The sequence below is a fragment of the Oncorhynchus kisutch genome, linkage group LG8, assembly GCF_002021735.2.
Source record: "Oncorhynchus kisutch isolate 150728-3 linkage group LG8, Okis_V2, whole genome shotgun sequence".
In the NCBI taxonomy this organism is placed as follows: domain Eukaryota; kingdom Metazoa; phylum Chordata; class Actinopteri; order Salmoniformes; family Salmonidae; genus Oncorhynchus; species Oncorhynchus kisutch.
This window is the reverse complement of record NC_034181.2, coordinates 24,297,341-24,323,937: the sequence shown is the minus strand read 5'-3', so window position 1 is coordinate 24,323,937 and position 26,597 is coordinate 24,297,341. Positions and strand designations below refer to the sequence as shown.

The window sequence follows — 26,597 nt, the reverse complement described above, 5'->3', positions numbered from 1 at the left end:
TATAGATCTGTTAGCAAATCAATTAATCGATCAATCAATCCACCATATAATCAATACTATAACTGACAGATACTGACAGATCTGTAGTCACCACTTTCTAAGGCACTACGAACAATCTTCACACTTATTTCTCTTTTTTCCAACCATTCCTCCCTATTTCTCTCAGTAACAGATAGTCCAGTCCAGTTCAATCGAATCCGGTCCAGATCTGGTTTGGTTCAATCCAGGTATGATCTGATTCAGGCTAATATGGTCCAGGCCTTGTTTGGTCCAATATTTCCAGTCCAGCTTAGTCCAGGTAGTGACCACAGAGTGGTCCAAAAGATTGGGTCCGTGTAGGGCTGAGAGAGATCCGATGGACTGAAGAGCGAGCACCGCCCTTCCCTTACCGCCAGGCGTGTTCCCTTCTCTCCTCTTCTGCTCTCTCTTTCTTGCTCTTTCTTTCTTTCTCTCTCTCTCTCTCTCCCTCTCACTGTCTTTCCAATGTCAGTACTGGGGGCTGCTATCGCTTTCAACTTGTTCACCCCACTCTCCTTCCGTCTCTCTCTCTCCTCTCTCCCACTTTCCTGTAAGAAACCGCAGATGATGAAGTTACAGTGGGCAGTCCGGTGAATCCCTCCATCCAGTCCACCCCTCCTCTCTTTCTGTCCATATTGCTGGTCCTCTCCCCCCCCCTCTCTCTCTCTCTTTCCAGCTGCCCTCCATCCCCCATATTCATTCCTTCACTCTTTCCAACCACAGGCTCAGTATCTCCTTCTGATCCCTCCTTTATTCTCTCTCTCTCCTTGACCTCCCCCTCTCTATGCCCCCATGGTCCCCCCCTCTCCCCCTTTGCGCTCTCACTTGCTTGGGCACCACGGGTGAAGACATTTACAGACTGAAAAGAGAGAGGGATCAAATACACACACACACACACACACACACACACACACACACACACACACACACACACACACACACACACACACACACACACACACACATATCACAGTCACATCACACTCACAGTCACACACAAAGATCAAATAGCAGACACCCCCACCCCATTCATACTCCCCCCCTCTTTCCTTTCCTCTCCTGGAGACAGATAAACAGAAAGAAATAGAGACGAGATTTCTACTGCAATGCTACAGGTTTCATTTTAAAGTGCTTTTGAATCAAACTAACATAGACCACTGTTCTGTTAGTAAGCACACACCCACACACACCCGCACACACACGTACACACACACACGCACACTGCAAGTGCTAAACAATGGTTGTTTTTTCTGTATGTGTGCATCCACACATGAGTGTGCACTTGCGAATGCATTGAGTGTGAGATGGTGACAGAGACAGGTGTGTGTGTGTCTGTGTGTGTGGGTGTGTGCACTAATGCATTGATGGAGACTGGGAGAGGCCAGAGAGAGAGAGAAATCGACCTGTGGTGAGCCTCTCCCCTCTCCTCTGTCCTCTGCTCCTACCTCCACAGCACTAACTATAATACTCCATGTCCTCATATTTACACACTACAATCATCACCCTGACATGTTAGGGAAGCCTACTTGCCATCCTGTGACCCAAAAAGTGTGTGTATGTGTGAAAGAAACTGATCCTTGTCATAATCTTCATTTAATCTTGTGTACTATTCTTATTATGTTTTCTGCCTGCCTGCCCGCCCACCCGCGCCCGCCCGCCCGCGGCATCTGTGCCACCAATATGTACAGATAGTAGTATAAATCCCCTTGCACAGTCCCCGAAGCCGGACAATTTTCTCATGGCTTCTGGAAGGAAATGCTGTAGGAATGCTCAACCGGTGTCGCTCTTTCAGCCAACAGCCGACACAAACTTTCAACCGGTCCTCCCCATTAAGCAATGAGTCGGAGTCGGAGGCGGAGCCTTCTCTGGTCTCTCCTCCACTCGTTACGGGGTCTGAGACGCCAAAGCCTCCCACCATTAGCTCTGACAAATTGAAAAGCCTAGTCATTGGCGACTCCATTACCCGCAGTATTAGACTTAAAACGAATCATCCAGCGATCATACACTGTTTACCAGGGGGCAGGACTACGGACGTTAAGGCTAATCTGAAGATGGTGCTGGCTAAGGCTAAAACTGTAGAGTGTAGAGAGTATAGGGATATTGTTATCCACGTCGCCACCAATGATGTTAGGATGAAACAGTCAGAGGTCAACAAGGGCAACACAGCTTCAGCGTGTAAATCCGCTAGAAAGATGTGTCGGCATCTGGCCCCCTCCCAGTTAGGGGGAGCGATAAGCTCTACAGCAGAGTCTCACAATTCAATCACTGGTCGAAAACTGTTTTCTGCCCCTCCCAAAAGATAGAATTTGTATATAATTGGCCCTCTTTCTGGGACTCACCCACAAACAGGACCAAGCCTGGCCTGTTGAGGAGTGATGGACTCCATCCTAGCTGGAGGGGTGCTCTCATCTTATCTATGAACATAGACCGGGCTCTAACTCCTCTAGCTCCACAATGAGATAGGGTGCAGGCCAGGCAGCAGGCTGTTAGCCAGTCTGCCACTAGCACAGTCAGTGTAGTCAGCTCAGCTATCCTCATTGAGATCTAGGTTGGGCAAAACTAAACATGGCGGTGTTCTCTTCAGCAATCTCACTGGAATAAAGACCTCCTCCATTCCTGTCATTATTGAAAGAGATTGTGATACCTCACATCTCAAAATAGGGCTACTTAATGTTAGATCCCTCAATTCTAAGGCAGTTATAGTCAATGAACTAATCTCTGATCATAATCTTAATGTGATTGGCCTGACTGAAACATGCCTTAAGCCTGATTAATTTACTGTGTTAAATGAAGCCTCTCCTCCTGGTTACACTAGTGATCATGTCCCCTGCACCACCCGCAAAACGTGGAGGTGTTGCTAACATTTACGATAGCATATTTCAATTTACAAACAAAAAAATGACTGCGTTTTCATCTTTTGAGCTTCTATTCATGAAACCTATGCAGTCTACTCAATCACTTTTTATAGCTACTGTTTACAGGCCTCCTGGGCCATATACAGCTTTCCTCACTGAGTTCCCTGAATTCCTATCGGACCTTGTAGTCATGGCAGATAATATTCTAATTATTGGTGACTTTAATATTCACATGGAAAAGTCCACAGACCCACTCTGGGTTTTGTCCAAACTGTCTCTGGACCTACTCACTGCCACAGTCATACTCTGGACCTAGTTTTGTCCCGTGGAATAAATATTGTTGATCTTAATGTTTTTCCTCATAATGTTGGACTATCGGACCACCATTTTATTACGTTTGCAATCGCAACAAATAATCTGCTCAGACCCCAACCAAGGATCATCAAAAGCTGTGCTATAAATTCTCGGACAACCCAAAGATTCCTAGATGCCCTTCCAGACTCCCTCCAGCTACCTAAGGACATCAGAGTACAAAAATCGGTTAACCACCTAACTGAGAAACTAAATGTAACCTTGCGTAATAACCTAAATGCAGTCGCACCTGAGCCCTGAAGCATGCTTCCAGAAAATACCTGAGCCCTGAAGCTTCCAGAAAATACCTGAGCCCTGAAGCAAGCTTCCAGAAAATACCTGAGCCCTGAAGCATGCTTCCAGAAAATACCTGAGCCCTGAAGCATGCTTCCAGAAAATACCTGAGCCCTGAAGCATGCTTCCAGAAAATACCTGAGCCCTGAAGCATGCTTCCAGAAAATACCTGAGCCCTGAAGCATGCTTCCAGAAAATACCTGAGCCCTGAAGCATGCTTCCAGAAAATACCTGAGCCCTGAAGCATGCTTCCAGAAAATACCTGAGCCCTGAAGCAAGCTTCCAGAAAATACCTGAGCCCTGAAGCTTCCAGAAAATACCTGAGCCCTGAAGCATGCTTCCAGAAAATACCTGAGCCCTGAAGCTTCCAGAAAACTGGAACGGAAATGCTGTTACACCAAATTGGAAGTCTTCCGACTAGCTTGGAGAGATGGTACCGTGCGGTATCGACGAGCCCTCACTGCTGCTCCATCATCCTACTTTTACAACTTGAGGAGAATAACAATCCAAAATGTATTTTTGACACTGTTGCAAAGCTAACTAAAAAGCAGCATTCCCTAAGAGAGGATTGTTTTCACTTCAGCAGTGATAACGAAAAGATCTTTGACAAAAAGATAATTAGAAAGCAAATAACAGACTCCTCTTTAAATCTGCGTATTTCTCCAAAGCTCAGTTGTCCTGAGTCTGCACAACACTGGCAGGACCTAGGATCAAGGAAAACACTCAAGTTTTTAAATACTTTCTCTTGACACATTGATGAAAATAATCATGGCCTCTAAACCTTCAAGCTGCATACTGGACCCTATTCCAACTAAACTACTGAAAGAGCTGCTTCCTGTGCTTGGCCCTCCTATGTTGAACATAATAAACGGCTCTCTATCCACCGGATGTGTACCAAACTCACTAAAAGTGGCAGTAATAAAGCCTCTCTTGAAAAAGCCAAACCTTGACCCAGAAAATATTTTTTTAAACTATCGACCTATATCGAATCTTCCATTCCTCTCAATTTCTTTAGAAAAAGCTGTTGCACAGCAACTCACTGCCTTCCCGAAGACAAACAATGTGTACGAAATTCTTCAGTCTGGTTTCAGACCCCATCATTGCACTGCGACTGCACGTGTGAAGGTGGTAAATTACCTTTTAATGGCTTCAGACCGAGGCTCTGCATCTGTCCTCGTGCTCCTAGACCTTAGTGCTGCTTTTGATACCATTGATCACCAGATTCTTTTGGAGAGATTGAAAACCCAAATAGGTCAACACGGACAAGTTCTGGCCTGGTTTAGATCTTATCTGTCAGAAAGATATCAGTTTGTCTCTGTGAATGGTTTGTCCTCTGACAAATCAACTGTACCTTTCGGTTCTGTTTTAGTACCACTATTCTTCTCACTATATATTTGACCTCTTGGGGATGTCATTTGGAAACATAATGTTAACTTTCACTGCTATGCGGGCGATACACAGCTGTACATTTCAATAAAACATGGTGAAGCCACAAAATTGCCATCCCTGGAAGCCTGTGTTTCAGACATAAGGAAGTGGATGGCGGCAGATGTTTTACTTTTAAACTCGGACAAAACAGAGATGCTTGTTCTAGGTCTCAAGAAACAAAGAGATCTTCTGTTGAATCTGACAATTAATCTTGATGGTTGTACAGTCATCTCAAATAAAACTGCGATGAACCTCGGGGTTACTCTGGACCCTGATCTCCATCTTGCCAAACATATCAAGACTGTTTCAAAGACAGCTTTTTTCTATCTACATAACATTGCAAAAATCTGAAACTTTCCATCCAAAAATGATGCAGAAAAATGTATTCATGCTTGTGTCACTTCTAGATTAGGCTACTGCAATGCTCTACTTTCCGGCTACCCGGATAAAGCACTAAATAAACTTCAGTTAGTACTAAACACAGCTGCTATAATCTTGACTAGAACCAAAAAATGTGATCACATTACCCCAGTGCTAGCCTCTCTACACTGGCTTCCTGTTAAGGCTAGGGCTGATTTCAAGGTTTTACTGCTAGCCTACAAAGCATTACATGGGCTTGCTCCTACCTATTTTTCCAATTTGGTCCTGCCGTACATACCTACCCGTACGCTACGGTCACAATACACGTACACTACGGTCACAAGACGCAGGCCTCCTTATTGTCCCTAGAATTTCTACACAAACATTTGGAGACAGGGCTTTCTCCTATAGGGCTCCATTTTTATGGAATGGTCTGCCTATCCATGTGAGAGACGCAAACTCGGTCTCAACCTTTAAGTCTTTATTGAAGACGCATCTCTTCAGTAGGTCCTATGATTGAGTGTAGTCTGGCCCAGGGGTGTGAAGGTGGTCGAAAAGGCACTGGAGCGACGAACCGTCCTTGCTGTCTCTGCCGGTTCCCCTCTTTCCACTGGGATTCTCTGCCTCTAACCCTATTACGGCGACTGAGTCACTGGCTTACTGGTGCTCTCCACGCCATCCCTAGGAGGGGTGGGTCACTTGAGTGGGTTGTGTCACTGACGTGATCTTCCTGTCTGGGTTGGCGCCCCCTCGGGTTCGTGCCGTGGCGGAGATCTTCGTGGGCTATACTTGGGCTTGTCTCAGGATGGTAAGTTGGTAGTTGAAGATATCCCTCTAGTGGTGTGTGGGCTGTGCTTTAGCAAAGTGGGTGGGGTTATATTTTGCCTGGTTGGCCCTGTCCGGTGGTATCGTCGGACGGGGCCACAGTGTCTCCCGACCCCTCCTGCCTCAACTTCCAGTATTTATGCTGCAATAGTTTGAGTCGGGGGCTAGGGTCAGTCTGTTATATCTGGAGTATTTCTCCTGTCTTATCTGGTGTTCTGTGTGAATTGAAATATGCTCCCTCTAATTCTCTGTATAGCACTTGATGACATTGGCTGATGTAAAAAGGGCTTTATAAATACATTTGATTGATTGATGTGTGCATGTGTGTCATCACAGCCAGCATCACTGCAGAGATTAGTTCATTATCTAATTTGCTGAACACAAAAAAAACATGAGTGAGGAGAGAGGAGCATCATTAGACCCACGCCCAGCTCCAGCCCCATCTCCATCTCCAGCTCCAGTCCCAGCTCCAGTCCCAGCTCCTACCCCATCCCCATTTCCAGCTCCAGTCCCAGCTCCTACCACAGCCCCAGCCCCATCTCCACCTCCAGCTCCAGTCACAGCTCCTACCACAGCCCTAGGCCCATCTCCACCTCCAGCTCCAGTCCCAGCTCCTACCCCAGCCCCAGCCTCATCCCCATCTCCAGCTCCAGTCCCAGCTCCTACCACAGCCCCATCCCCATCTCCAGCTCCAGTCCCAGCTCCTACCACAGCCCTAGGCCCATCTCCAGCTCCAGTCCCAGCTCCTACCCCAGCCCCAGCCCCATCTCCAGCTCCAGTCCCAGCTCCTACCACAGCCCTAGGCCCATCCCCATCTCCAGCTCCAGTCACAGCTCCTACCACAGCCCTAGGCCCATCCCCATCTCCAGCTCCAGTCACAGCTCCTACCTCAGCCCCAGCTCCAGCCCCATCCCCATCTCCAGATCTAGGCCCAGTTCCAGCCCCAGACTCTGGACAGATGAGCCATAGATAGCCTGAGGATTGATCCATGCTATCCGTATCTGGCTGGTGAAAACAGTCATACTGTAGCAGCGTCACAGGGTCCAAAACACAAACAGACAAGATACACAAACAGACAAGATACACAAATGTCAATATGGACATGTCTAAATACTGCTTTTAAACACTGTAGATCCATCTTCAGAACATAAAAAATGGTCACATGCTTCATAGACAACAACGGGTGGAGACTTAGAGGGATTGAGTGAGGGGGAGAGATAGAGAAAAGAAAGATTCAAAAAAGAAAATAGGAGAATTTAGGAAAAGTGTACAACTGATGGGTTCTTGAGAATATATTGAGGGAGTAGAGAGAGAGAGTACATGTGATGGTGTACAGTAGCTGAGCAGTGGTATCTAGCAGCATTATGGTGACAGTCAGACAGAGAAAAGGAGATAAAATAAAGAGAAGTAGAGAGAGAAGTGAGAGCCTACCTGAGTGGTGGTAGCGTGCAGCACTATGGCGACAGTCAGACAGACAGCTGGGGTGAGACAGACGCCTCCTGGCCTCCAGGGAGAGAGCTGCCATCACAGCACCCATAGCAACCACACCAGATGAGACTCCACAAGATAACTAGAGCCTAGACTATACCACCCTAGACAAGACTAGACTCCAACTCGGAATAGAGTAGCAAACTGGATGACTAGAGACTACAATGAGATGAGATTAGGCTAATCGATAAAGGAGTCCTAGAAGAGACAGCTAAATATACACTAGACTCAACTAAAGAATCCTAGAAGACAAGATGAGACTTTGAGACACACTGCAGAGTGATCCACTCAGATTATAAACGAATAATAAAGTCAACTCTCAGATAATAACTATTCTACCTGTCATATCAAACTACAGCCCGATAGATCACAGAACAGATTCAACTGACGCTGACAATTGTGTGGAGAGGACAGACGATGTGTGTGTGTCACATTTTCTAGTCTGTTTGTAGTTTGTGAAGCTGGGCTTGAGTCAGACCCAGATGAAGAGAGAGCAAGAGAGAGAGAGAGAGAATAGAGAGAGAGAGTAGAGAGAGAGAGAGAGATCAATGAAGAGGCCAAAGAACCAAAGAGCCTGACCTTTCACAAACATCATGCACAGCCACCTCTTTCTTCTCTTCTCTCTCTCTCTCTCTCACCACTGAGTCTCTGTCTGCTTCTCCCACTGTCCACATTCCTCATGTTTAACTTTCCCTCTCTCCTCTCTTGTTCCATGATCACGTGTAAAATAAATAAAATATACAACCTGTAACACGTGTACTTGAGGAACTGTAGAAACTGTTGTAAAAGTTGGGTCTTAACTAAACAGCTACACGAAGTACAAAATTGGTCATATAACCATGCTCATGACAAAATCCAAGCTGTGTAATGACTTACAATACCCACTAGTGGGTGCTAGCACCACGTATGCAGCAGAGCCATGTTCACCAGTCTACAGTTCTGGTATACAGGAATGCTGACTGAGGTTAGTGATCTGATATCATCAGTCATAATACTCAGCCATCAAATAATTGCTCAGCCTATTTAAAGAATCACATGGAGCATTACTCAGCTGTTCTAGAGAAACAGCCATGATCATTTAACATGGAGACGTCTCAGAGGAGGAAGGATCAGTGAATTCCATAAACATTTAAATAATGAAACATTTATAAAGTTATCCTTTTTAGTTAGCTATTATGGTGACAAAGATGTAGGCTGTGTGTAGCGGTTAGCGGTTATGATATGAAAATTTGTCTTGGAAAGGTTTTTTCACCTGGTTACAGACAGCTGACGTGTTGTGTACTGAAGTCCACAAGCGAAGGGAAAAGGTGAGAGGAGGAGAGCGTGTAGATGCGAGAAGGAATTATGCAGCGAGCAAAATGATCATGCTGTTTGTATGTTTCTACTATGAAAGTGAACTGTGCTTGTGTGTGATCAGTGGTGTATTCGATTCTGTTGACAAACATAATGAAACAGGGATAAACATACCTGAATTTGACCAATAGAAACTATCGTTTGCAACTGTTGGACTACTGATTACCCCCTAGATCAGCAGGCAAGAGTGTGCAAGGTGGTATTGAATGTGTCATTGTCTGTCACCTTGATTACTAAAATGTTTCTCTCGACCTGTGTACCTACGTTGTTCACTTCATTCATAGATCTAATCTTCCTCCAACCTCATGGTGGGTATAGGGAACATTAGAGTATCATGTAGTAGCCTAAACATATCCATGTTACATTGCGCTGGGTGAATGGAATATGAATGACAGTCATCCAATATGCTGTAATAGAAATAAGGCCATACTCATTAAAAATGATATCGTCCTCCCTCATCCTAAACGTCACCGATCGCCACTAGTATAGACCTACAATGGGTCACATGGTTGGTTGTTCCTATATTCCTCTTTATTTTCACAGTGTCTCAAGGACGATATAAATTCAAAACAGGAACCCAAATGGAAACAAAATAAAGTAATTTGATCACACAGATGTTACTAATGCTTCCACTACAGGCAACTCTATATATATTTGAACTTGGTCTACTAAAAAAGGTTTATGTATTCATTCATTCATTCCAAAATAATAGTCTGGGACCCAATGCCCAGCCACTTTCTGAATTATGGAAGGTAAAGTTCATATGTTCATGCACAGGGAGGGTCACCAGGGTTACGGTTCAAGTGGGGTCATTTTACCGTAAAGATTAATCATGGGGGGTAAGTCCTAATATCTTACTTTATACCTTTCCTCTCACCCTCTCACCCATCTTCATCTCAATAAAGTCTAACTCATACCAAAACCCCAATCACCCATTCATACACCACCTCAGCCCGCAGGCTTATAGACAGCCATAGCTAGGCAATTAAAGAGAAGGACTTTTTATTTAAGATGAACTCAGACCTACAGTACACAACACAACACTCCTCCTTTTCTCTCATGAATCTCTTTCTCTCTCTCTATCACATTTCCCAGTGACCTCTCACTCTCTCCCTGTCTGTCTCCTCTCTATACCTGTCTCTCTCTCTATCACATTTCCCAGTGACCTCTCACTCTCTCCCTGTCTGTCTCCTCTCTATAACAGTCTCTCTATCTCTCTCTCTGACCTCTCACTCTCTCCCTGTCTGTCTCCTCTCTATACCTGTCTCTCTCTCTCTGACCTATTGCTCTCTCCCTGTCTGTCTCCTCTCTATATCAATTCAATTCAATTCAAGGGCTTTATTGGCATGGGAAACGTGTTAACATTGCCAAAGCAAGTGAGGTAGACAACATACAAAGTGAAAAACAACTAAAATTAACAGTAAACATTACACATACAGAAGTTTCAAAACAGTAAAGACATTACAAATGTCATATTTTATATATATATATATATATATACAGTGTTCTAACAATGTACAAATGGCTAAAGGACACAAAATAAATAAGCATAAATATGGGTTGTATTTACAATGGTGTTTGTTCTTCACTGGTTGCCCTTTTCTCGTGGCAACAGGTCACAAATCTTGCTGCTGTGATGGCACACTGTGGAATTTCACCCAGTAGATATGGGAGTTTTTCAAGATTGGATTTGTTTTCGAATTCTTTGTGGATCTGTGTAATCTGAGGGAAATATGTCTCTCTAATATGGTCATACATTGGGCAGGAGGTTAGGAAGTGCAGCTCAGTTTCCACCTCATTTTGTGGGCAGTGAGCACATAGCCTGTCTTCTCTTGAGAGCCATGTCTGCCTACGGCGGCCTTTCTCAATAGCAAGGCTATGCTCACTGAGTCTGTACATAGTCAAGGCTTTCCTTAATTTTGGGTCAGTCACAGTGGTCAGGTATTCTGCCGCGGTGTACTCTCTGTGTAGGGCCAAATACAGTGCCTTGCGAAAGTATTCGGCCCCCTTGAACTCTGCGACCTTTTGCCACATTTCAGGCTTCAAACATAAAGATATAAATCTGTATTTTTTTTGTGACGAATCAACAACAAGTGGGACACAATCATGAAGTGGAACGACATTTATTGGATATTTCAAACTTTTTTAACAAATCAAAAACTGAAAAATTGGGCGTGCGAAATTATTCAGCCCCTTTACTTTCAGTGCAGCAAACTCTCTCCAGAAGTTCAGTGAGGATCTCTGAATGATCCAATGTTGACCTAAATGACTAATGATGATAAATACAATCCACCTGTGTGTAATCAAGTCTCCGTATAAATGCACCTGCACTGTGATAGTCTCAGAGGTCCGTTAAAAGCGCAGAGAGCATCATGAAGAACAAGGAACACACCAGGCAGGTCCGAGATACTGTTGTGAAGAAGTTTAAAGTGGGATTTGGATACAAAAAGATTTCCCAAGCTTTAAACATCCCAAGGAGCACTGTGCAAGCGATAATATTGAAATGGAAGGAGTATCAGACCACTGCAAATCTACCAAGACCTGGCCGTCCCTCTAAACTTTCAGCTCATACAAGGAGAAGACTGATCAGAGATGCAGCCAAGAGGCCCATGATCACTCTGGATGAACTGCAGAGATCTACAGCTGAGGTGGGAGACTCTGTCCATAGGACAACAATCAGTCGTATATTGCACAAATCTGGCCTTTATGGAAGAATGGCAAGAAGAAAGCCATTTCTTAAAGATATCCATAAAACGTGTCGTTTAAAGTTTGCCACAAGCCACCTGGGAGACACACCAAACATGTGGAAGAAGGTGCTCTGGTCAGATTAAACCAAAATTGAACTTTTTGGCAACAATGCAAAACGTTATGTTTGGCGTAAAAGCAACACAGCTCATCACCCATCCCCACTGTCAAACATGGTGGTGGCAGCATCATGGTTTGGGCCTGCTTTTCTTCAGCAGGGACAGGGAAGATGGTTAAAATTGATGGGAAGATGGATGGAGCCAAATACAGGACCATTCTGGAAGAAAACCTGATGGAGTCTGCAAAAGACCTGAGACTGGGACGGAGATTTGTCTTCCAACAAGACAATGATCCAAAACATAAAGCAAAATCTACAATGGAATGACTCAAAAATAAACATATCCAGGTGTTAGAATGGCCAAGTCAAAGTCCAGACCTGAATCCAATCGAGAATCTGTGTAAAGAACTGAAAACTGCTGGTCACAAATGCTCTCCATCCAACCTCACTGAGCTTGAGCTGTTTTGCAAGGAGGAATGGGAAAACATTTCAGTCTCTCGATGTGCAAAACTGATAGAGACATACCCCAAGCGACTTACAGCTGTAATCGCAGCAAAAGGTGGCGCTACAAAGTATTAACTTAAGGGGGCTGAATAATTTTGCACGCCCAATTTTTCAGTTTTTGATTTGTTAAAAAAGTTTGAAATATCCAATAAATGTCGTTCCACTTCATGATTGTGTCCCACTTGTTGTTGATTCTTCACAAAAAAATACAGTTTTATATCTTCATGTTTGAAGCCTGAAATGTGGCAAAAGGTCGCAAAGTTCAAGGGGGCCGAATACTTTCGCAAGGCACTGTAGCATTCTAGTTTGCTCTGTTTTTTGTTAATTCTTTCCAATGTGTTAAGTAGTTATCTTTTTGTTTTCTCATGATTTGGTTGGGTCTAATTGTGCTGCTGTCCTGGGGCTCTGTAGTTTGTGTTTGTGAACAGAGCCCCAGAACCAGCTTGCTTAGGGGACTCTTCTCCAGGTTCATCTCTCTGTAGGTGATGGCTATACCTGTCTCTCTCTCTCTGACCTATTGCTCTCTCCCTGTCTGTCTCCTCTCTATACCTGTCTCTCTCTCTCTCTCTCTCTCTCTCTCTCTCTCTCTCTCTGACCTCTCACTCTCTCCCTGTCTGTCTCCTCTCTATACCTGTCTCTCTCTCTCTGACCTCTCACTCTCTCCCTGTCTGTCTCCTCTCTATACCTGTCTCTCTCTCTCTGACCTCTCACTATCTCCCTGTCTGGCTCCTCTCTATACCTGTCTCTCTCTCTCTCTCTCTCTCTCTCTCTCTCTCTCTCTCTCTCTCTCTGTCTCTCTGTCTTTCTGTCTCTCTCTCTCTGACCTCTCACTCTCTCTCTGTCTGTCTCCTCTCTATACCTGTCTCTCTCTCTCTCCTGACCTATTGCTCTCGCCCTGTCTGTCTCCTCTCTATACCTCTCTCTCTCTCTGACCTCTCACTCTCTCCCTGTCTGTCTCCTCTCTATACCTGTTTCTCTCTCTCTCTCTCTGACCTATTGCTCTCGCCCTGTCTGTCTCCTCTCTATACCTCTCTCTCTGACCTATTGCTCTCTCCCTGTCTGTCTCCTCTCTATACCGGTGTCTCTCTCTCTCTCTCTCTCTCTCTGACCTCTCACTCTCTCCCTGTCTGTCTCCTCTCTATACCTGTCTCTCTCTCTCCCTCTCTCTCTGACCTCTCACTCTCTCCCTGTCTGTCTCCTCTCTATACCTGTCTCTCTCTCTGACCTCTCACTCTCTCCCTGTCTGTCTCCTCTCTATACCTGTTTCTCTCTCTCTCTCTCTCTCTGACCTATTGCTCTCGCCCTGTCTGTCTCCTCTCTATACCTCTCTCTCTCTCTCTCTCTCTCTCTGACCTATTGCTCTCTCCCTGTCTGTCTCCTCTCTATACCGGTCTCTCTCTCTCTCTCTCTCTCTCTCTCTCTCTCTCTCTCACCTCTCACTCTCTCCCTGTCTGTCTCCTCTCTATACCTGTCTCTCTCTCTCCCTCTCTGACCTCTCACTCTCTCCCTGTCTGTCTCCTCTCTATACCTGTCTGTCTCCTCTCTATACCTCTCTCTCTCTCTCTGACCTCTCACTCTCTCCCTGTCTGTCTCCTCTCTATACCTGTGTCTCTCTCTCTCTCTGACCTATTCCTCTCTCCCTGTCTGTCTCCTCTCTATACCTGTCTCTCTCTCTGACCTATTTCTCTCTCCCTGTCTGTCTCCTCTCTATACCTGTCTCTCTCTCTGACCTCTCACTCTCTCCCTGTCTGTCTCCTCTCTATACCTGTGTGTCTCTCTCTCTCTCTGACCTATTGCTCTCTCCCTGTCTGTCTTCTCTCTCTCTCTCTCTCTCTGACCTATTGCTCTCTCCCTGTCTGTCTTCTCTCTCTCTCTCTCTCTCTGACCTATTGCTCTCTCCCTGTCTGTCTCCTCTCTATACCTCTCTCTCTCTCTGACCTATTGCTCTCTCCCTGTCTGTTTCCACTCTATACCTGTCTCTCTCTCTCTCTCTCTCTGATCTATTGCTCTCTCCCTGTCTGTCTCCTCTCTATCTCTCTCTCTCTCTGACCTATTGCTCTCTCCCTGTCTGTCTCCTCTCTATACCTCTCTCTCTCTCTGACCTATTGCTCTCTCCCTGTCTGTCTCCTCTCTATACCTGTCTCTCTCTCCCTCTCTCTGACCTATTGCTCTCTCCCTGTCTGTCTCCTCTCTATACCTGTCTCTCTCTCAATTCAATTCAAGGGCTTTATTGGCATGGGAAACATGTGTTAACATTGCCAAAGCAAGTGAGGTAGACAACATACAAAGTGAATATATAAAGTGAAAAACAACAAAAATGAACAGTAAACATTACACATACAGAAGTTTCAAAACAGTAAAGACATTACAAATGTCATATTATATATATATATATATATACAGTGTTTTGACAATGTACAAATGGTTAAAGGACACAAGATAAAATAAATAAGCATAAATATGGGTTGTATTTACAATGGTGTTTGTTCTTCACTGGTTGCCCTTTTCTCGTGGCAACAGGTCACAAATCTTGCTGCTGTGATGGCACACTTGGGAATTTCACCCAGTAGATATGGGAGTTTTTCAAAATTGGATTTGTTTTCGAATTCTTTGTGGATCTGTGTAATCTGTTGGAAATATGTCTCTCTAATATGGTCATACATTGGGCAGGAGGTTAGGAAGTGCAGCTCAGTTTCCACCTCATTTTGTGGGCAGTGAGCACAGCCTGTCTTCTCTTGAGAGCCATGTCTGCCTACGGCGGCCTTTCTCAATAGCAAGGCTATGCTCACTGAATCTGTACATAGTCAAGGCTTTCCTTAATTTTGGGTCAGTCACAGTGGTCAGGTATTCTGCCACTGTGTACTCTCTGTGTAGGGCCAAATAGCATTCTAGTTTGCTCTGTTTTTTTGTTAATTCTTTCCAATGTGTTAAGTAGTTATCTTTTTGTTTTCTCATGATTTGGTTGGGTCTAATTGTCCAGGACCAGCTTGCTTAGGGGACTCTTCTCCAGGTTCATCTCTCTGTAGGTGATGGCTTTGTTATGGAAGGTTTGTGAATCGCTTCCTTTTAGGTGGTTGTAGAATTTAACAGCTCTTTTCTGGATTTGGATAATTAGTGGGTATCGGCCTAATTCTGCTCTGCATGCATTATTTGGTGTTCTACGTTGTACACGGAGGATATTTTTGCAGAATTCTGCGTGCAGAGTCTCAATTTGGTGTTTGTCCCATTTTGTGAAGTCTTGGTTGGTGAGCGGACCCCAGACCTCACAACCATAAAGGGCAATGGGCTCTATGACTGATTCAAGTATTTTTAGCCAAATCCTAATTGGTATGTTGAAATTTATGTTTCTTTTGATGGCATAGAATGCCCTTCTTGCCTTGTCTCTCAGATCGTTCACAGCTTTGTGGAAGTTACCTGTGGTGCTGATGTTTAGGCCAAGGTATGTATAGTTTTTTTGTGTGCTCTAGGGCAACAGTGTCTAGATGGAATTTGTATTTGTGGTCCTGGTGACTGGACCTTTTTTGGAACACCATTATTTTGGTCTTACTGAGATTTACTGTCAGGGCCCAGGTCTGACAGAATCTGTGCATAAGATCTAGGTGCTGCTGTAGGCCCTCCTTGGTTGGTGACAGAAGCACCAGATCATCAGCAAACAGCAGACATTTGACTTCGGATTCTAGAAGGGGGAGGCCGGGTGCTGCAGACTTTTCTAGTGCCCGCGCCAATTCGTTGATATATATGTTGAAGAGGGTGGGGCTTAAGCTGCATCCCTGTCTAACCCCATGACCCTGTGTGAAGAAATGTGTGTGTTTTTTGCCAATTTTAACCGCACACTTGTTTGTGTACATGGATTTTATAATGTCGTATGTTTTACCCCCAACACCACTTTCCATCAGTTTGTATAGCAGACCCTCATGCCAGATTGAGTCGAAGGCTTTTTTGAAATCAACAAAGCATGAGAAGACTTTGCCTTTGTTTTGGTTTGTTTGGTTGTCAATTAGGGTGTGCAGGGTGAATACATGGTCTGTTGTACGGTAATTTGGTAAAAAGCCAATTTGACATTTGCTCAGTACATTGTTTTCATTGAGGAAATGTACGAGTCTGGTGTTAATAATAATGCAGAGGATTTTCCCAAGGTTACTGTTGACACATATTCCACGGTAGTTATTGGGGTCAAATTTGTCTCCACTTTTGTGGATTGGGGTGATCAGTCCTTGGTTCCAAATATTGGGGAAGATGCCAGAGCTAAGTATGATGTTAAAGAGTTTTAGTATAGCCAATTGGAATTTGTTGCCTGTATATTTGATCATTTCATTGAGGATACCATCAACACAACAGGCCTTTTTTGGGTTGGAGGGTTTTTATTTTGTCCTGTAACTCTTTCAATGTAATTGGAGAATCCAGTGGGTTCTGGTAGTCTTTAATAGTTGATTCTAAGATCTGTATTTGATCATGTATATGTTTTTGCTCTTTATTCTTTGTTATAGAGCCAAAAAGATTGGAGAAGTGGTTTACCCATACATCTCCATTTTGGATAGATAATTCTTCGTGTTGTTGTTTGTTTAGTGTTTTCCAATTTTCCCAGAAGTGGTTAGAGTCTATGGATTCTTCAATTGCATTGAGCTGATTTCTGACATGCTGTTCCTTCTTTTTCCGTAGTGTATTTCTGTATTGTTTTAGTGATTCACCATAGTGAAGGCGTAGACTCAGGTTTTCCGGGTCTCTATGTTTTTGGTTGGACAGGTTTCTCAATTTCTTTCTTAGATTTTTGCATTCTTCATCAAACCATTTGTCATTATTGTTAATTTTCTTCGGTTTTCTATTTGAGATTTTTTGAATTGATAGGGAAGCTGAGAGGTCAAATATACAGTGCCTTGCGAAAGTATTCGGCCCCCTTGAACTTTGCGACCTTTTGCCACATTTCAGGCTTCAAACATAAAGATATTTCTTTAAAAAAGTTTGAAATATCCAATAAATGTCGTTCCACTTCATGGTTGTGTCCCACTTGTTGTTGATTCTTCCCCAAAAAATACAGTTTTATATCTTTATGTTTGAAGCCTGAAATGTGGCAAAGGGTCGCAAAGTTCAAGGGGGCCGAATACTTTCGCAAGGCACTGTACTGTTAAGATTTTCTACTGCCAAGTTTACACCTTCACTATTACAGTGGAACGTTTTACCCAGGAAATTGTCTAAAAGGGATTGAATTTGTTGTTGCCTAATTGTTTTTTGGTAGGTTTCCAAACTGCATTCCTTCCATCTATAGCATTTCTTAATGTTACTCAGTTCCTTTGGCTTTGATGCCTCATGATTGAGTATTGCTCTGTTTAAGTAGACTGTGATTTTGCTGTGGTCTGATAGGGGTGTCAGTGGGCTGACTGTGAACGCTCTGAGAGACTCTGGGTTGAGGTCAGTGATAAAGTAGTCTACAGTACTACTGCCAAGAGATGAGCTATAGGTGTACCTACCATAGGAGTCCCCTCGAAGCCTACCGTTGACTATGTACATACCCAGCGTGCGACAGAGCTGCAGGAGTTGTGACCCGTTTTTGTTGGTTATGTTGTCATAGTTGTGCCTAGGGGGGCATATGTGGGAGGGAATGCTGTCACCTCCAGGCAGGTGTTTCTCCCCCTGTGTGCTGAGGGTGTCAGGTTCTTGTCCGGTTCTGGCATTTAGGTCGCCACAGACTAGTACATGTCCCTGGGCCTGGAAATGATTGATTTCCCCCTCCAGGATGGAGAAGCTGTCTTCATTAAAATATGGGGATTCTAGTGGGGGGATATAGGTAGCACACAGGAGGACATTTTTCTCTGTTAGGATAATTTCTTTTTGAATTTCTAGCCAAATGTAGAATGTTCCTGTTTTGATTAATTTAATGGAGTGAGTTAGGTCTGCTCTATACCAAATTAGCATACCCCCTGAGTCCCTTCCCTGTTTCACACCTGGTAGTTTGGTGGATGGGACTACCAGCTCTCTGTAACCTAGAGGGCAACCAGTGGGTCCATCTCCTCTATACCAGGTTTCTTGCAGGATGACAATGTCTGTATTACCGATTTCTTTGGTGAAGTCCGGGTTTCTGCTCTTTAGGCCAAAGGCAGATGACCTCAGGCCTTGGATATTCCAGGATAATATAGTGAAGGCTTTTTGTTCCATAGAGTGTCCAATGTTGTTGGTCGTGGTTTAGCCTCAGGCCAGTAAGTGTGAGCAGAGCCTGCTGAGCATCTGGTACATGCCATTGGCTTGGGCGAGTGTGAGAGTGGGGGTTGGGACTGTTTGCCCGCTCACTACCTTGTCGTATGTGTGGCTTCCATGTTGAGGCCCTCTTTGCGGGGGTGGGGTGCATGGGGTGGGCAGGAGTGGCATAGGTCTGATCTGAGGGGGCCTAAATGGAGTGTGGGCATGGTTGACGTGGGGGGGTGTTGATTGGTTGGGGTGGGGGTGTGGATGTGTCTGGGTGTACTGTGGTCTGGATGTAATTCCTCTTGGCGTGGGTCCTCTATGTGTAGGTCCAGGGGGAGGTCCTGCAGATCTGGGAGGGTGTCTCGCTGGTCTGGGTGGGGTGTCTATTGATCTGTTGCTCCTGTGTGGAGTGTTGGGGATACGTTTGAGAGCGATGTCCTTTAGAGTCCGGGCAAAGGTGGGCACTGCTGCCTTGTAGAGGTGGACCTGGTCATAGAGGCTGTTCAAGTCCAGGGTGGAGTGGTGGGCCAGGAAAACGTTTGGTTTTGAGGCACAGTCACGGGAAATACTTGCATTTACCCGCTGTATTGTGGCGGGGTGGAAGTCTTTTCGTGGTAGCAGGGTGGAGATAACCACTTGTGCGTTGGGGAAAGTAGAAGAAGCCTTTTCAATCACTCCCTTCAGTGCTGTGGCCACTCTTTCCTGCTGTGCTCTCAGGTCGTTTGTGCCTGTGTGTATTATTATGTGGCTGGGTGAGCCTAGTTTGGCCTCAGACAGAAGGTCTAGGGCGCGCTGGGTGTTTGGACACCAGAGTTTAGACACAGTGTTTGGGAAAAAGTTTTTTTTCTTCTATATATTTCCCATTTGAGTCCATAAGTAGTACAATCTGTGTCTTGTGTTTGTCCTCAGTGGGTGTGGGGGGGTTGACAGAAGGGCTATCAGGGTGGCTGACAGGGGGGGTGCTCAGAGGGGGTGAGAGCCTCTGGGCTTGGGGTTCTTCATTTGTCTGTTGTGCTGTGATGTCGACTCTATGGTCAGGGTCTGGTGTGGACTGTTCTGCTGTGGTGTCGACTCTACGGTCAGGGTCTGGTGTGGACTGTTCTGCTGTGGTGTCGAGACTTTTGTTGGGTGCTGAGGTGGGCTGTTCTGCTGGCTTCTCTGTGGGGGTGGCCACCTCTCTAGTGGGTTGTTCTCTGTCACACGCCGTCCCCCTCAACTTCTCCTCCATCCCCCTCACCCTCTCCTCCATCCCCCTCAACCTCTCCTCCACCAGCAGTCTGATACTCTCCTCTAGTGCTCTGTTCTGCTCCTCTTTCTCCTGTTGTATTTGTCTCACCACTGTCCAAAGTGCAGATATGTCTCTGTCCACCTCCAGCTCTCCGGGTCTGGTTAAGGGGCTGTTGTTGTGCTGGACTGTTGTCTGGGTCTGTGCTGACTGAAGTGTAATCACCTGCTGTTCCAGCTCCACCTGCCTTATCTCCAGCTGGGTGAATTTGTCCTTCATTTCAATGAGGGAGTGGTAATCTGTGCTGGGAGGTTGACCCTCCACTGGGGGTTGCTCATCTGTGGGGTTACATAATGAAGAGGTCTGGTCTGATCCTCTCGGGGTGGGGGTATCTTTATCAAGGGAGAGTTTCTCCTGCTGAGCTAATTCTTTGATTAGGTGAAAGTCCAGCTGAAACTGTTTGTGGTTACCCTGTACCATCACTGTTCCGGACTTATAGATATTTATATTACTTAACTCAGAGTCCTCGTTGTCAAGTATTCTGAGTTTCCACCCCTCGTTAATCCCCCCTCTCTTAACAGAGGGGTAGTGTGCTAATATAGCACTGTGCCATGCCAGGGGATGGTTTGTGTGGAAGATAAGGTTGCTGATGTTCCCATTTTTGTAATAGTCAGCAAAAAGTGTCTCTTGATTTTCCATAAGGAGCTTCATTTTGTAATCTTTTCTTGCCTTATCATTCTTTACATGCACAGGGTACTGTATTTTAATTGCCTCTGAACAGCGGGAGGGAGCTTCTAAGGCCTCTCCATTTGGTTGGGGTAGACTGTGTGACTCTCCTGCCATTGTTGGGCTAATGGGCTTTGACACCTCTCACTTGACACGTCAGTGCTATTTGAAGCTGTATCAAGCTTGGCAGAATTATGGTAGAATTCAGTATGTTAGAATTCAGTCCTTATAAAGTAATGTTGTGTATTTTTCTTCTTGGCTTTTGGAGAAAAAATATATATAGTTTCAGACTAAGCATTACTCACTCAGTTCCAGGTTGGATGGTGTTTTCAGGTTTCTGTTGTTTTCCAGAGAATTTGCTGTATAGAGAAATAAATCTTGGTAGTTGTGAACCTTCCAGGTGATTCCGTAATTCCGTCCAAAATCAGGTTGTAGGTTTTAAGTTTTGATTTGAAGTAGGGGTTATGTTGTAGAGGGTAGAATCCAGTATGTGCTCTCTTCCTCCGCCGCTATATCTTTCTCTTCCTCCCCCTCTCTATCTCTCTCTTCCTCTGCCGCTATATCTTTCTCTTCCTCCCCCTCTCTCTCTCTCTTCCTCCGCCGCTATATCTCTCTCTTCCTCCCCCTCTCTCTCTCTCTTCCTCTGCCGCTATATCTTTCTCTTCCTCCCCCTCTCTATCGCTCTTTTCCTCCCCCTCTCTATCTCTCTCTTCCTCCCCCTCTCTATCTCTCTCTTCCTCCGCCGCTATATCTTTCTCTTCCTCCCCCTCTCTCTCTATCAATTCAATTTCAATATAAGGGGCTTTATTGGTATGGGAAACATGTTCACATTGCCAAAGCTAGTGAAATAGATAATAAACAAAAGTGAAATAAAAATGAACAATAATGAAATAAATGAATGAAATAAAAGTTAACAGTAAACATTACACTCACAAAAGTTCCAAAAGAATAAAGACATTTAACATGTCATATTATGTATAATGTTGTAATGATGTGCAAATAGTTAAAGTACAAAAAGGAAAATAAATAAAAGTTATATTTACAATGGTATTTGTTCTTCACTGGTTGCCCTTTTCTTGCGGCAACAGGTCACAAATCTTGCTGCTGTGATGGCACACTGTGGTATTTCACCCAGTAGATATGGGAGTTTATCAAAATCGGGTTTGTTTTCGAAGTCTTTGTGGGTCTGTGTAATCTGAGGGAAATATGTGTCTCTAATATGGTCATACATTTGGCAGGAGGTTAGGAAGTGCAGCTCAGTTTCCACCTAATTTTGTGGGCAGTGAGCACATAGCCTGCCTTCTCTTGAGAGCCAGGTCTGCCTTCGTCAGCCTTTCTCAATAGCAAGGCTATGCTCACTGAGTCTCTCTACCTCTCTCTCTCTCCCGCTCTATCTCACTATACCCCCCCCCCCTCATGCTTTTCAATTGAGATTTTTCAACCTCTCCCTGACCCAGTCTGTACTGCCTACATGTTTCAAGCAGACTACCATAGTCCCTGTGTCCCATATGGACCCAACAGACCCACAGATGATGCAATCTCTATTGCACTCCACACTGCCCTTTCCCACTTAGGCAAAAGGAACACCTACGTGAGAATGCTGTTCATTGACTACAGAACTGAATTCAACACAATAGTTCCCTCCAAGCTCATCACTAAGCTAAGCACTCTGGAACTAAACACCTCTCTCTGCAACTGGATCCTGGACTTCCTGATGGGACACCCCCAGGTGGTGAGGGTAGGCAACAACATATCCGCCACGCTGACCCTCAACACAGGAACCCCTCAGGGGTGTGTGCTTAGTCCCCTCCTGTACTCAATGTTTACCCACAACTGCTTGGCTGTGCATGACTCCAACACCATCATTAAGTTTACAGATGACACGACGGTTGTAGGCCTGATAACAGATGACGATGAGACAGCCTATAGAGAGGAGGTCAGATACCTGGCAATGTGGTGCCAGGACAACAACCCTCCCTCAACATCAGCTCGAAGGAGCTGATCGTGGACTAAAGGAAACGGAGGGCTGAGCACGACCCCATCCACATCGACAGGGCTGAAGTGGAGCGGATCAGGAGCTTCAAGTTCCTGGGTGTCCACATCACCAAGGGTCTATCATGGTCCAAACACAACAACACAGTCGTGAAGAGGGCACGACAATGCCGCTTCCCCTTAGGAGGCTGAAAATGTTTGGCATGGGCCCTCAGATCCTCAAATATTTATACAGCTGCACCATTGGGAGCATCTTGACTGACTACATCACCACTTGGTATGGCAACAGCTTGGCATCCAACAGAAAGGTGCTACAGAGGGTAGTGTGTATGGCCCAGTAAATCACTGGGGCCAAGCTCCCTGCATCAAGGACCTCTATACCAGGTGGTGTCAGAGGAAGGCCCTAAAAAACGTTCAAGACCCCAACAACCCAAGTCATAGACTGTTCTTTCTGCTACCGCACGACAAGCAATACCGATGCACCAAAATCTCCAGCTACAATAAATGCGGCCTCAGGATATGTGTTTTCCAGTTTGCCCAAAGCCCAGTACAGTTCCTTGAGGGCCATTGTGGTGTTGGCTTGAGGGGGACTATACACTGCTGTTACTATAATCAAAGAGAATTCTCTTGGGAGGTAATCGGGTCAACATTTTGATTGTGAGATATTCTAGGTCAGGTGAACAAAAGGACTTGAGTTCCTGTACGTTAATCATAAAGCATACACCACACCTTTCTTCTTCCTGGAGAGGTCTTTGTTCCTGTCTGCACGATGTACTGAGAACACTGCTGGCTGTATGGACTGAGACAATATATCCGGAGAGAGTCCTGATTCCGTGAAACAGAGTATGTTACAGTCCCTGATGTCTCTCTGGAAGGAGATCCTCACCATGAGCTTGTTTACTTTATTGTCCAAGGACTGAACATTAGCGAGTAAAATACACGGAAGTGGTGGATGGTGTGCACGCCTCCCGAGTCGGACTAGAAGTCTACTCCAAATATCTCTTCTCCATTGGCGGCATCATGGAGCAGCCTCTGGGATAAGTTTAATTGCCCTGGATCAGTCGTATTTCTGGCTGTATGTAAAAACACAAAAACATTCTGTGCTAATATGGAAGAAATAACACACACACAAAAAAATGTGCTGGGACAATAAAAGGCCACTCTAAAATGTGCTGGGACAATAAAAGGCCACTCTAAAATGTGCTGGGACAATAAAAGGCCACTCTAAAATGTGCTGGGACAATAAAAGGCCACTCTAAAATGTGCTGGGACAATAAAAGGCCACTCTAAAATGTGCTGGGACAATAAAAGGCCACTCTAAATGTGCTGGGACAATAAAAGGCCACTCTAAAATGTGCTGGGACAATAAAAGGCCACTCTAAAATGTGCTGGGACAATAAAAGGCCACTCTAAAATGTGCTGGGACAATAAAAGGCCACTCTAAAATGTGCTGGGACAATAAAAGGCCACTCTAAAATGTGCTGGGACAATAAAAGGCCACTCTAAAATGTGCTGGGACAATAAAAGGCCACTCTAAAATGTGCTGGGACAATAAAAGGCCACTCTAAAATGTGCTGGGACAATAAAAGGCCACTCTAAAATGTGCTGGGACAATAAAAGGCCACTCTAAAATGTGCTGGGACAATAAAAGGCCACTCTAAAATGTGCTGGGACAATAAAAGGCCACTCTAAAATGTGCTGGGACAATAAAAGGCCACTCTAAAATGTGCTGGGACAATAAAAGGCCACTCTAAAATGTGCTGGGACAATAAAAGGCCACTCTAAAATGTGCTGGGACAATAAAAGGCCACTCTAAAATGTGCTGGGACAATAAAGGCCACTCTAAAATGTGCTGGGACAATAAAAGGCCACTCTAAAATGTGCTGGGACAATAAAAGGCCACTCTAAAATGTGCTGGGACAATAAAAGGCCACTCTAAAATGTGCTGGGACAATAAAAGGCCACTCTAAAATGTGCTGGGACAATAAAAGGCCACTCTAAAATGTGCTGGGACAATAAAAGGCCATTCTAAAATGTGCTGGGACAATAAAAGGCCACTCTAAAATGTGCTGGGACAATAAAAGGCCACTCTAAAATGTGCTGGGACAATAAAAGGCCACTCTAAAATGTGCTGGGACAATAAAAGGCCACTCTAAAATGTGCTGGGACAATAAAAGGCCACTCTAAAATGTGCGGGGACAATAAAAGGCCACTCTAAAATGTGCTGGGACAATAAAAGGCCACTCTAAAATGTGCGGGGACAATAAAAGGCCACTCTAAAATGTGCGGGGACAATAAAAGGCCACTCTAAAATGTGCTGGGACAATAAAAGGCCACTCTAAAATGTGCTGGGACAATAAAAGGCCACTCTAAAATGTGCTGGGACAATAAAAGGCCACTCTAAAATGTGCTGGGACAATAAAAGGCCACTCTAAAATGTGCTGGGACAATAAAAGGCCACTCTAAAATGTGCTGGGACAATAAAAGGCCACTCTAAAATGTGCTGGGACAATAAAAGGCCACTCTAAAATGTGCTGGGACAATAAAAGGCCACTCTAAAATGTGCTGGGACAATAAAAGGCCACTCTAAAATGTGCAGTTTTGTCACACATCACAATGCCACAGAGTTTTGAGGGAGCGTGCAATTGGCATGCTGTCTGCAGGAATGTCCACCAGAGCTGTTGCCAGATAATTGAATGTTAATTCTACCATAAGCTGCCTCCAATGTAATTTTAGGAAATTTGACAGTACATCCAACTGGCCTCATAATCATGTGTAACCACTCTAGCCCAGGACCTCCACATCCGGCTTCTTCACCTGCGGGATCTGAGACCAGCCACCCGGACAGCTGAGGAGTATTTCTATCTTTAATAAACCCCTTTTGTCGGGAAAAACTCATTCTGATTGGCTGGGCCTGGTTCCCCAGTGGGTGGGCCACCCCTGCCCAGTCATGTAAAATCAATAGATTAGGGCCTAATGAATTTATTTCAATTGACTGATTATCTTATTAAACTGTAACTTATTAAACTGTAATTAAAATCAAAATTGTTGCATGTTGTGTTTATATTTTTGTTGAGTATAATTTAAGAAATCTGTTCCCAAGTATTCCCACCCATAATAGAGAGACACATGATCGTATACAAATATAACCAAGGTTTGAAATGATTATGTTTTATTTAAACATTATATCTGTTTGGGATTCTTGCGGTCAATTTGAAGTCTGCAAATGATTTGTAATTATGTTCTGGACCCCCGACCATCAGGTCCATAAAAATCGTTCCACAGCTGAATCTAGTTGATGATCCCTGGTCTAATGGAACAGTATGATGTGAACACTGTATATTTAGTGACACGAAGAAGGAGAGTTCAGTCTGTTCAATCTGCAATCGACACAGAAGTTTAACTAAGAGCTCCAAAATAATGAGCAAAGGAAAGGCCATTGATGCATCAAATATAGTGTGGGTGTGTGTGTGTGTGTGTGTGTGTGTGTGTGAGAACTCTGACCCCTTGGTGAATGTACCGCCCACTAAATGTGTATGCTCACCCACAGGGACCAGCAGACGTCAGGCCAGTCCAGTCTTGAATCCATTCCAATTCATTTACTTACTGTTTACACATTCAACTCCACAAATGTGTCCCTCTCTCTCCACCACCTCTCTCCCCTCTCTCTCTCTGTCCTTTCCCCCTCTCTCCACCTTTCCCCCACTCCCCCCTCACCTGCCACCCTCCCCCCACACCCAACCCAACCCCACCCTCTCCCCGTCTTCTCTCCTCACCTTTGTCTGGTGTTGTCCTGCTGGTGACGATCCATTTCACCAGACAGCTCATCAGGGCTTTGCGTGTGAACCGGGGCTTCTGCCATTTCCCAGACTCCTTCACTCTTCCTGGACTTGGCTCTACCCCCGTTGGCATCACCCAACAGGCTGCCATCCACCACCTTACCATCCTCCTACACACAGAGAGAGAGAAAGAGAGAGAGAGGAAGTCATGAAGTTTAATTACAGACCTGTAGGGCACTAGGGAGACAGACAGTGAATGATTATTACTGCAGACACTGACTATACAAAGCATTGGGGCAAAGGTGAAGGAGAGATGGATAGAGAGGAGTGAGTGAGTGAGTGAGTGAGTGAGTGAGTGAGTGAGTGAGTGAGTGAGATGGACGGACAGGGTCATCAGATCACAGATTTAATTTGAGAAC

General features: G+C 44.9%; 1 protein-coding gene across 1 annotated transcript in view; it reads right to left on the bottom strand.

Moving 5' to 3' along the window:
- The window catches only part of LOC109895133 (calsenilin-like), a 53,616-nt gene extending 27,269 nt beyond the window's left edge, over positions 1 to 26,347 (bottom strand). Inside the window, exon 1 of the mRNA XM_031829878.1 lies at positions 26,176 to 26,347. Within this exon, the coding sequence (XP_031685738.1) occupies positions 26,176 to 26,344 (169 nt within the window). The 5' untranslated portion in view covers positions 26,345 to 26,347. The remainder of the gene's footprint in view (positions 1 to 26,175) is intronic.
- Between the last annotated feature and the right edge of the window lie 250 nt (positions 26,348 to 26,597).